This window comes from Halichoeres trimaculatus, unplaced genomic scaffold (assembly GCF_033239565.1).
Source record: "Halichoeres trimaculatus isolate MK-OKI-2021-1 unplaced genomic scaffold, fHalTri1.1 fHalTri1_scaffold_5, whole genome shotgun sequence".
Classification (NCBI taxonomy): domain Eukaryota; kingdom Metazoa; phylum Chordata; class Actinopteri; order Labriformes; family Labridae; genus Halichoeres; species Halichoeres trimaculatus.
The window spans coordinates 34,290,242-34,302,847 of record NW_027437183.1 but is presented as its reverse complement, the minus strand read 5'-3'; the positions used below and the strand labels follow the sequence as shown (position 1 = coordinate 34,302,847).

The 12,606-nt window shown below is 41.4% G+C and overlaps 1 protein-coding gene across 1 annotated transcript in view; it reads left to right on the top strand.

The window, feature by feature from the left end:
- Positions 1 to 2,692: 2,692 nt before the first annotated feature.
- The window catches only part of LOC141790352 (uncharacterized), a 46,572-nt gene continuing 36,658 nt past the window's right edge, over positions 2,693 to 12,606 (top strand). The window contains exons 1-2 of the mRNA XM_074670174.1: positions 2,693 to 3,103; positions 10,866 to 12,389. Of these exons, the coding sequence (XP_074526275.1) occupies positions 2,935 to 3,103; positions 10,866 to 12,389 (1,693 nt within the window). The 5' untranslated portion in view covers positions 2,693 to 2,934. The remainder of the gene's footprint in view (positions 3,104 to 10,865; positions 12,390 to 12,606) is intronic.

The window sequence follows — 12,606 nt, the reverse complement described above, 5'->3', positions numbered from 1 at the left end:
AGCCTGGTTCAAAAAACATCTCCTGTCAGAGTCGCCTATTTTACTACCGGCACTCCCTGTACGGGGGGTGAATTTTTTCTAACTTGGCCGTTCAGAAGATATTAAGATCGCGAGCTCCCTCAATAAGACCCTCAATAAGACCCTCAATATGACCGTCAGGCGCCCTATGGCTGTAGGCAAAGCCCTTGCCTCTACCAATATGGCCGCTATAGCCGATGTGCTCCATTTTCCGTTTCAGAAACAGACGGGTGACGTCGGCGAGACTACAGCTGTGTCCCAATTCAGGGGCTGCAGTCTACGGAGGCTGGATTTGAAGACCGGTTACATCACAGCAGTGTACCTGAGGCTGTCCCAATACGGAGGCTCCCCCAAATGCGGCCGACGAATCCGTCCTTTGCTTGGGGGGCCGCGAAGGACGGGTTCGGTGAATCCTTCATAGCCTTACATATCCCAAGATTCATTGCGCATGAACACTGAAATTGATGGACATGGAACTCCAAAAGGAGTCCTGTTTTATCCAGATAAGAAGGATATCTAGCAACAACTACGTGATTGTGTTTCTAAAACATGACAAAATATTTTGTTTTTCTGTGTGAAAATGTGTTGTTTTGGGCTCTTTACAAGCAATATACTGAGGAAAAACAGTTCTTTATAAATCTACTCATTATTATATAAAAATATGTTCATAAATGTAAATTCTCATGGGGAAAAAAAACTGACTTGGTGTCTTTTATTTATTTTTTTTATTTTTTATTTTTTACAGGGAATTCAAAAAAGACATTAAATCATTTCAACAGCTTGTATTTTGTACTACTCGTACTATTTTTTTATTTATCATCCTACCAGTACTTAATCAAATGTTGAAGTTAGCTGTCTCAATTCAGGGGCTGCAGCCCCCGTAGGCTGTAGCCTTCGGAGGACCCGGCCTTCATAGCCTGTGTAGACCGCAAAGGCCGAACTGAATTTAGACGGTCTGGTCTACGAAGCATTTCCTGTTTGTCACCCTCGACGTCACACAGCGCCGCCCTCACCAGTCAGGCTTATTATTAATTAATCAATTAATTATTATTATTATTATTATTATTATTATTATTATTATTATATTTATTATTATTATTATTATTATTATTATTATTATTATTATTATTATTATCTTTATTGATGGAGTATAGAACCACCATTTACATGAGAGTAAGACAACAACATACATTTTCAACATTTGATTAAGTGCTGGGGGAATGATAAATAGGAAAAAACAGAAGTATATAATACAAACTGCTGAAATGATTTAATGTTTTTTTTTAATTCCCTGTAAAAAAAAAAAAAAAATTTAAAAAAAGTTTTTTTCCCAAGAGAATTTACATTGCGCAATGAATCTTGGGATATGTGAGGCTATGAAGGATTCACCGAATCCGTCCTTCGCGGCCCGCGAAACTGAGGACGGATTCATCGGCCGCATTTGGCCGACGCACTGCTGTGACATATCGGTCTTTAGATCCAGCTTCCGTAGACTGCAGCCCCTGAATTGGGACACAACTGTAGTCTCTCCAACGTCACCTGTCTGTTTCTGAAACAGAAAATGGAGCACATTGGCTATAGCGGCCATATTGGTAGTGGCAAAGGCTTCGCCTACAGCCATAGGGCACCTGATGGTCACGTGACCCTCAGCTGTGCCTATTATTTGGGGAGCTCGCGATCTTAATATCTTCTGAACGGCCACAGCTACTGTACGTTGTTGCCTTACCTTCATGCAAATGGTGGTTCTATACTCTATCAATAATAATAATTATTATTATAATAATAACAACGCAAAGTAAAAAAAATAGTAAAAATCATCCTGTTTTAAATGTTAGGTTTTGGTTTACGTGTGTTTAAAAGTAATGTAAGCCTGACAGGTGAGGGCGGCAGTGTGTGATGTCGAGGGTGACAAACAGGAAATGCTTCGTAGACCAGACCGTCTAAATTAAGTCCGGCCTTTGCGGTCTACACAGGCTACAAAGGCCGGGTCCTCCAAAGGCTACAGCCTCCATAGGCTGCAGTCCTCCGAAGGCTACAGCCTACGGAGGACTGCAGCCCCCGAATTGAGACACAGCTAACAAAATCTACCCAGTTCTTTACTCGAACAGCTTACAAAGATCACGAGAAGAGGATCCATTTCTCAGCTCAGCATTTATTCTGGTCACAGGTAAGGTTTACAGCGCTGGTCCTAAAAGAATGAGCCCTGATATACGGTAGCAATACAATTTTATAACAATCAATTGCTACGCCTATCAAGAGGTTGAGTTAAACTAAATGCCCGAAAGTAATTGGCCAAAAAACATGATTGACACAACTGGGTGAAAGTTTACACAGGGTCAAGAGACCTCACAGACACAAGCTGGAGACAGAAGCTATCCTTCTCTCTGCTCGATAGACATACATCAACCCTGAACATGGCATGTGACTAGATTAAAATGCTAAATTACATCAATCATTCAAAAAATATACAACATACGTCCATGTTTTACACAGTCTATGGTCGCTTCATGCTCTGGAGGAGAGGACGTCCAATTGCTCTAAAAACGAATCTCCTCCATCCTCTCTCCTCTCTTCATTTCCTTGCATCTCTTTCATCATCTGGTGGGAGGGACTAAGGCAAGTGGAGGAAGGAAGGATGAAACTTTGGAGCCGCACCCATTACGCTTAAAGGAGAGAGGAGAGAAGAGTCTGATCAGAGGAGCTGTGATCGAGGAAACACCAGAGCAGGCTTTGCTGAAGTCTTTTCACTGACAGACACACATGGAATATCACTCTCTGATCGGACGCTGCAGCAGCTCAGACTTCTCTACATGAAACTTAATGAGAGTGAAAAGACGAGCTGAAAACAGTCACTGAGGATCGTTCTGGAAGTTCTGTTAGTTTTCTCCTCCTTCTTCGAGTCTTGGATGTGAGGAGATGTCCAGATTTCAGGATCTCAAAGATTTATTCGAGCGGCGGCTGCTCACTGCGGTCATCAGAGACCTGGCAGAAAGTAGAACAGTATCTGGATACGAAGAGGAGCTGCAGCGCCAAAGAGAACTACTGGATGTGATTTTAATCCCTGAGATAAAGCTGCACAGAGCAGGTTAGTTCCTGAAAATGTGTGTGATAATGTTTCAGGGAATCGAGCCCGTTGCTAAGGTTGACAGACGTAAGCTCTGACCAAATACGATTTAATTCATGCAGAAAACACATCCGTTTCTTTGTGTCGGCCACGAACTCAAGATACAAACCGTTGGTAAAATGTTGAGGACTTTATCAGGGGCTCAGGCCTACAACGAGCCCCTCTCGTGACGAGGGTCTCGTGGAGGGAACTTGTCTAGTTTTCTTCATCGAATGGCGCTGGCTTGAAGGAGCCCTTGTCAAACACGGGTGTACAGCAACGGAGTACAAATACGTCGTTACTGTAGGCCTACCTAAGTAAAATTTTTACACACTGAAGACATACTTTACTTCGTTATTTATTTGTCTGACAACTTTCACTTTTACTCCACTACATTTCCTTGATAAAATGTGTACTTTTATTCCGATACATTTCCTCTAGTCATGTTCGTTACTTGTTGTTACTACAAAATAAAATTAGAAGAAATTCAGAAAACAATCATGGAAGCACCTGAAATCAAATTTCTAACTGCTTACTTTTCAAGAAATAGTTTTTTTTTCTTTTAATACTCAAGTACATTTTATTTAATCAGGAAATTACTTTTGATACTTAAGTACAATAAAAATCAGGTACTTCAAGACTTTTACTCAAGTTATATTCTAAAAGGTGACTAACTTCTACCAAAGTAGTTTTCTGGTGTCACACTTGTACTTTTACTCAAGTTCTGCTTTCAAGTACTTTATATAAGCCTGCCTTAATAAAACTTTGAGACCAAGACAGCACGCCTTTAGAAGGAACAAAGGGGGCAACATCCTGTTCAGAAAAATGAGGCCTATGCGGAAGTGCCAAAAGCTGCTGGTCATCAAGAATCTGAGGCTGGCTGCAGAAGTCACGTACACACCCAGCCTGAAAAAACACAGACTTTTACGTCATTAAAGAGCATATTTACAGCCTGCAGACAGAACAAAATGATCGTCTCACAAACGATTCAATTTTTTTTTTTTTTTAAATGACAATTTAAATCATTTGAATCAGAATCATAGCCCATCCCTATTATCAATCAATCAATCTATCAATCAATTTTTAGTCATATAGCACCAAGTCATAACAAACGTTATCTCAGGACACTTTCCAAATACATTCACAGGTCTAGACTCGTTAATGTTGCTAAAATTTCATTAGCAGAAACCCAACATCACCAATAGTAGCGTGGGGCACCAGTTGTGGTAATGTATTAGATAAACTTTAATGTCAATAAGTAAGAATTTTAAAGTTTTTTGTTTTCCAACGTATTCCCTACTCTCTGTCTTTTTTTTTTGTTTTCTCTAAAATCATGAATGGAACTGGTTATCAATATTTTATTGAACTTTTTCATGTTGTATTAATGAAATGTCTGTGTTCTTGATGGATTGATGAGAAATAACCAATATGAGAAAATATATTTGGTCAAACACTGTGGGAGCTTAAAGATAATTTATACCTTTTTAAAATCTCATTCTGTGTTCTTTTTAGTAGGCTTAACTTTTCTGAATTAATCATATTTTATTATTTATGAATAAGATTCCTGTATCTGGAGATGATTCAAGTTTGAAGAACTGTGAGTGACATTTGTTTGTCCTGATGTTGCAGTAACATTGCTCTCCGGCTACATGCGGTCGCATGTCCGACAGGCCACCATGTGCCACAGAAAGCACTCAGCGACAGATTTTACCGTGTCCTTTGAATTCATTTCACTGACTCTGTCAAGCCAGTCATTTCAATTTTACCACTCACGTCTGTATTTTTGCACCCTTTGCTTTTCAATGGGACACTGGGCAGAGTACCAGCTGCAGCCACAGGTACAGACATGTTAACTTCTGATTTCCTGTGACTTTCTGTCACCCAGTTAATGATGGGCTCTTATTTCATGCTTGAAATCAACCAACTGCTGTTTCTAGTGGGCAGACGCAAAGTCATGTTGAATTCAGGCAGAGTGGTGCTGCGTTCAAGGCAAACTGAAAATATGAGACAAACTGCATCAGTCCCATTAGTAATCTTAAAATACAAACTTTTAACATTCTGATATAGTTCTTTCTCTGGACATAGTTTTCTGGCTCCTATATTATAACCCAGGTGTCAACTGTCTGTGTGCACTTTTTGATTTGGGAGGCTTTGTGGTTTATTGATACAAGTTCGTGTCTTTATAGCAGGGGTACTCAAATACAAATCTTAAAAGGCCATAAATATTCTTTTCAATGAGTTAAAGGTCCATTTATTGAGACTGGTCAGGCCACATGCAATAATTCTGTAATATCCAAAACAAAATGTCCTTTTCATTCAAAACAACAAATATATGAACTATAATAAAATGGCATTTTCATTTTGACATAAATTAAAATAAGTAGTTGAATAAAAAAACACAAACCCTGTCATAAAACCTAAACAAATATATTAGAAGGGGTTTAATAACACTATTCCTTCTAAATATTGACACAAGGAACCACTTGGAAAAAAAAAAATAGAAAAATGTATTTCTGCCCTAAGTTGGGCCAAGCATCTCAGAAATTTCTAATCAAACATACATGTTAATATCAAACCAAATGTCCCTGCAAGTTTAAAAAAAAAATCAACACTTTAAGGGATTCCTCAAGTAAACAGAAACACCAAGATCTCAGGAACCAAAGCAGTCATGAAAAACAATTTAAATCCAACAAGTGTCAGTATCAAACTCTGCTTAATGAGAGAAATTGTGTCTCATTTTTGTTGTCATTGCTTTGAACTTTGGCTTAGATGGTGTGATTGTCAGGCGGACATACTGATGCTAAGTGTTCATTTGTGAGACATACTGTTTTTTTCACCACCTTCATTGTTGAGAAAGCAGATTCACAGTGGTAGGTGGAGCCAGACATGGTCAGAAAGTGAAGTGCCACCTTCTGCAGCAGAGGGAATTTAGCTGCAGTTACCATCTTTGTCCAGAAGGTGGTAATGTCACACTGAGTCACTTTGCAGTGAAGCAGCTGTGGCCCATAGAAAGATTTGTTGTGTCTCTGAAGTAAACTCTCACATTTCTGACCAGCAATCAATTATCAAATATGAAGTCATCAAGAGTGTCTTGAAATTTTCAATCAGCCTCTGTACAAATTGAACATGTTGTTTATGAGCTCCATTTTCTTTGGTCTGTTCCAAAAGTTTTGGGAAGTTGAACAGTTCCTCCTTTAGGTAAAAATTTTAAAAAAAAGAATAAGAGGCTCGGTTTTTAAAGAGGGCATGAAGTTTTAAAAAGATTAGTCTAATCCAGGTAATGTGTGTGGTAGAAAATCTTCAACAGCCTAAAACCTCCAGTTTCCTCTGGAAAGCCCACGCTGCTGAAATCAGTTCACACACTGTGTTGTTTTTCCCTTGTCACTTCAGATTTAGGTTATGCAGATGAGATGTTATATCAGTGAAAAATGTCCCAGCTTCCATCTTTTCTGGATTGTGTACTCTTTTGCTCCGGCAGAGGCACTTGCTTTTGCTCAGCCATCTGATGTTGTTGTGCCCCTGCCATTTGCGCGGAGGGAGGTAGGGATGCGCTCTTCTGCGCTCCTCTGCTCTCCTCTGCTCTCCTCTGCACCTTGACTGCGCCTCTCTTGGCACTGCAGGAAACTTGCAAAGTGCGCCAGTCACACCCTGTCTGCGTGGCGAAGGCCAGCGCAGGACAGGTGTGCCTGCGCTTGCGCCTGGTCTACGAAATTAGAGCCCATAAACTTAACCTGAAAACATAAAGTGCATAAAGTTTGTCATTTTTTTAAATTATTTTTGGAGTGCCAATTCGGTTTAAATTGCAGTCCTTTAACAGTTCTATTTTTTCAGTTTGCTTTTTAAACGCCAGACCATAGGAAAAATTTGAATGATGATGTCTACAAACAATATGAGGAGCCATATTTTCCCTGCAAATACACATCACACGAGTCAGTTTTTAAATGTTTGTTCGGGAATCCGACATCACAACTTTTTTTCCAGCTAAGCTTGTAAACAAATGCTAAAATAAAGGACTTAAATTTGAAAAAAAAAGAACATTTTTTGAATAAACCAATCACAATTTAAAATCATTTAACAAAAGATCCAGATACCATGATACATCTATTTTTCTCCTATCCTTACTAAAATGACATTTTTTCCTGAAAATAAGACAAAAAAACTTGATGTTTCTGTTTGTCACACACATCTAGTGATGCTTATTCTTGGACACATCACCAGTGATAGTACCTGGGGTCATAGGGGGTTTCAGGTCTTTCAACTTCAGACCCCCTCTCCCAGGTGACCCGAACGGGAGTGATCAGTTCCCGGCCTGTGTCCAAGAGGAGCTTATCCACTGCTTGTCCCTCTGGATCCACAGCCATCATGAGGCTCTCTCCGCAGTCTCTGATGATGAACAGATGGCTTTACTTTTGTGTGCACCTGTGATGCCCAAGAGGCTAAAGGACTTGCAGAGTGACTTCCTAGCAAAACCCTTTGCCCCTACCTCAATGGGTGGACATGTTGAAAGCCACCCCTGTCCGCAGCACTCCTCCACCAGCTCTGCATACTTCTCCTTCTTTTTCTCACTGGCTTCCTCTATCCTCTCCTCTCAGGGCACTGTCAGCTCCAGCAAGACGACCTGCTTGGACGTGACTGAGAACAGGACGATGTCTGGTCTGAGGGTGGTTTTCATGATGTTTTCTGGAAATTTCAGTTGTTTTCCCAGGTCGACTCTTAGCTGCCAGTCCCTGGCTGTTCCAAGGAGGCCAGTTTGAGTTTTCCGGCTGGGAGGTGGCTGTTCCCCAGCTTTAACAAAGGGGATGACTCGTGTTGGTGGTTAAAGGCGCTTGCTCTGGCTTAAAGCAGCATTGATGGACTCAGCAACCACCTTAAGCACTCGGTCATGACGCCAGCGATAGCGTCCATCACCAAGTGCTTTAGGACAGCAGCTAAGGATGTGCTCCAGCAACTCTCTACCCTGGCATAAGGGGCATGCTGGAGTTTCCACCTTGACCCAGCAGAAGAGGTTGGATGGGCTGGGCAAGACGTCGTAAATCGACTGAACAAGGAATCTGATGCGGAGGGGCTCAGCTCTCCACAACTCGGCCCATGAGATTTTCCTCTCCATGGCTTCTCCCCATCGGGTCCAAGCACCCTGCTGCCTCAGACCTACCCACTGGCTTGCCCGCTGCTCTTCAACCCCCTGCCCTCACTTCGAGCTGGACAAGGTCCCTCCTTTCCTTGCCCTCAACCTTGCTGTAGTGGGTTGTTGGGATGGTGCCCAGTCCTGCTTGCCCAGTCACCACGTAACCGACCAGTTCTTTGTGGGACAGCCGTGCTTCTGCCTGGTCCACCGCCTCCTGCGCCCGCCACCTTCTGCCCATCCTGACTTCAATACCAGCTTGCACTACGTTTGGGTCCTTCGTCTCACCAAGGTCCCCTGGAGCGCTTGGGTTCTGGGGGCTACGGGTTTCATTCTGTCCCAGTACCTCCTACGCCTTTCCGAGGTGGTTCCTTGAGCGCTGCTCTGATGGCACATGCACTAAGCATCCCATCTTGGTCTGGTGGATCTTCAGACTCCCTGGGTTTTTGCAGCTCTTGCCATACACACATACACACATGGCATTCATTGTCCTTTGTCCATTTGCATGGGTCATTCATTGCCTGCCTGATTGTCTGTCCTTGTGGGGTGTTAGAAAGGTATTCACAGATTCAGCTTTTCCCCATCAATAACTCAACCGGGAAACATTGCTTTTACAAAATTGACAGTTGTTGGGAGGCGTGTGTGTTGTCTGCAAGCTAGCAATCTTTTTTTTCTTAAAACAAACCTTCCTCTGCGCCAGGGAACTTGCACTGTCCTCAAAGTCACTAAAAGCCACAAAATGGCGCTGCTGTCTAATTTGCAAAATAATCCATTTGCATGTAACTGTCCTGAACTCTGTAGGAGGGAGAAATAACGTGGGAGAGACAGTGAGCAGGTAAAACACTACATCATAAATATGTGTAGAACTACAAATTAACTTTCTTCTGTCCATTCTTGTTTTTTCTTGTCTAAATATCAACCCTCCTCCTTTATCTGAGCTGTGGACCGGCAGAAGTGACCATAATGAAACACACACTTGGTGATTTTTTCTGCTGCGAGTGAGGGGGGCTATCTCTGTTTCCGATAGGGGAGGGGCTCACGATAGCACACTGTTCATTGAGGAGATCAAAACACGCTCCAACGTCAGACTCTAAACTCCAGAAAAGTCACAGGAATTGTCTTTTTTTTTAAAAAAAAAATCACCAGAGGCGTCTGAAATCTGATCTAAAGTGCTCCCAGACAGCAGAACTTCTCAACACAAACAGGTACACCCTCCAACTCTTCCTTCTCCACTCGTTATGTAAACAACATCCTTTGCCCTCCGACAACTGTCAGGCTGTATCCTTCGCCTCGCGTTGTGCATGCGTATGATCGGACATACTCGCTTCAAACTGAGTTGTAAAACGAAGTAAAAAGAAAATCATGAACTGAACAGAGTACACGCGGCCTGAACCACGCGAGGAAAACTGAACTTTTTTTTTTTCTTAAACCATTCCATCCCTAATAGCTGAAGACTAATGATTTGATTTCCCTTGAGGACTAAGGGTCCTTCAAGTCATAGCGAATGTGGCTGCGTCCACGGATTGGCTTAATTTCCCAGTTTCAGGAACAGACGGGTGACGTTATGGATGCTTCGTCCATGTTTTATACAGTCCATGGCAATAACCCAGTTATTAGTGGCCACACTGCCCCTAGGGGTTGGGAGTATCTTCTTACCCTGCCACACTGAGATAATGAGTTTATTATCATAAATTCACATCTTTATTCTTGTAAATTTATGACTCTTTTCTTGTAAGTTTTTGAAATTTATCTCGTAAATTTATGACTTTATTTTCATAAATGTATGACTTTATTATCGTTAATTAACTTTTTTTTCTCTTTAACGTGGCCCTAATTGTCCATTGTACATTTAATTGTGTAACAATGATGCAATCATCAATTAGTAAGTGAACAGAATCATCAGCAGGTAAAGACGAGCAGACAGTCTCTTCTAAACTTTAATTGCCGATATGGTTTGACAGTGACAGCGTTTCATTCTTGCTCTAAATGGGTTGCTGTGGCTTCAGTTGATGAGGACGGCCCCAGAGCTTTGTGAGACTTCACTTGCCCTTTCTCACGGCCAGAGGTTGCCACTTGGTTTTGGATAAAGTAAAGAGGCGAGGTTTTAGCATCCTTGTTTACCACAACATGTCCACATAATAATCCATCCAATAATGTCATAATGTTACGATATAACTGGCCTCCATTAGAGACGCTGGATTTACCAAAACCAACCATTTCATTAACATCCAAACTGTGACATTTTACAATGAACATTGTGACATTTTGAATTGAAAAACTAAATATTTAATTTAAGATTCTTTATTATTATATGTATGTTAGGGGTCAGTATGCATCAGTTTCATGGTTCTTGAATACATTAAGTCAATTCACACTTTTTTCAGTTAGCAGAGTAAGAGCTGATTCAAGTAAAATAATTATTGATGAATCACATATATGGGCCTCAAACGTTTGTACGCACAGATTTCATTTCACTGGTCCAGTAAATGAGATTGTCACTACAGTTTAGCAGCAGAGCTGAAAATAAAGATCCTGAGGTTGTTTTTGGTTTTTTTCAGATTTTCTTTTCCATCAGGAAGATGATCTAATATCTCATTAATATTTGTTCCCTGTGTCCTGCAGATGTTCAGCTACTAATGGTGAAGAAAGAGGAGCTTCCCCCCGAGCAGCAGGAGAGGAGCCCCTATCCAGACCAGGAGGATAATGAGTCCCCACTCATTAAAGAGGAACAGGAGGAGAATGAGTCCCCACTCATTAAAGAGGAACAGGAGGATAATGAGTCCCCACTCATTAAAGAGGAACAGGAGGAAGTGTGGATCGGTCAGAGGAGAGAGCAGCTTCAAGGACTGGAGGAGGCTGATACCAAGGTCCTGTTTCCTTCAGTCCATATGAAGAGTGAAAATGATGAAGAGGAACCTGAGTCTTCACTGCTTCATCAGAGACTCACTGACCACATGGAAACAGCAGCTGACTGTGGAAGACCAGAACCAGCAAGGAGCTCAGAACCAGTAAAGAATTTAGAGAATGAGGTTCAGACTGAAACCTCATCAGATACTGGATCAGGGTCTGAAACTGAAGCAGATGACTGGAAGGAGACCAGAGACTGGCTTCAAATATCAAAATCTGACACAGACAAAAGAGCAAGGATTGTCAAAAAGCAGAATTGTCCTGAGCCCAATAAAACCATTCATGTGTTTTCTGTGACAGAAAAGAGACCTTTCAGCTGCTCTGAGTGTGGAAAAAGATTTACTTGTAAAGGTCATTTAAAATCACATGTGGTAGTCCACGATCAAGAAAAACCTTTCAGCTGCTCTGAGTGTGGAAAAAGATTCAGTCGTAAAGGTAATTTAAATTCACATGTGGTAGTCCACAATCAAGAAAAACCTTTCAGCTGCACAGAGTGTGGAAAAGGATTTAGCCTAAAGGGAGTGCTGACAACACATATGTTTGTCCACACCAAAGAAAAACCTTTCACCTGCTCTGAGTGTGGAAAAGGATTTAGCCTAAAGGAAAAGCTGACAAGACATATGTTTGTCCACACCAAAGAAAAACCTTTCACCTGCTCTGAGTGTGGAAAAGGATTTAGCCAAAAGGAAAAGCTGACAAGACATATGTTTGTCCACACTCAAAAAAAACCTTTCACCTGCTCTGAGTGTGGAAAAGGATTTTGCGAAAAAGTAAGTCTGACCTCACATATGTTTGTCCACGCTAAAAAAAAACCTTTCACCTGCTCTGAGTGTGGAAAAGGATTTAGCCAAAAGGGAACGCTGACCTCACATATGTTTGTCCACACCAAAGAAAAGCCTTTCAGCTGCTCTGAGTGTGGAAAAGGATTTAGCCTAAAGGGAAAGCTGACAACACATATGTTAGTCCACACCAAAGAAAAACCTTTCACCTGCTCTGAGTGTGGGAAAGGGTTTAAGTGTAAAGTAAGCTTGACAGGACATATGTTTGTCCACACCAAAGAAAAACCTTTCAGCTGCTCTGAATGTGGGAAAGGGTTTAAGTGTAAAGTAAGCTTGACAACACATATGTTTGTCCACACCAAAGAAAAACCTTTCAGCTGCTCTGAATGTGGAAAAGGATTTGGCACAAAAGTACAGCTGAAAAGGCATTTGCTTGTCCACACCAAAGAAAAACCGTTCAGCAGCTGATCTGAATGCAGGAAAGGATTTAACTACAAAGTATGGTTGACAACACACGATTGTTTATCACTGAAGGGCTCTTCTCAGCTGTTTGGTTGTGGTTCTTTAATTTCCCTTCAGCTGAAGCTTCACATGTCAACACACAGTTTGGAGGAAGACCTCTTCACCTGATTTGAATGAAGTAGACTTTTTTTGTGTTCAGAGTTATAAAGTGTGTG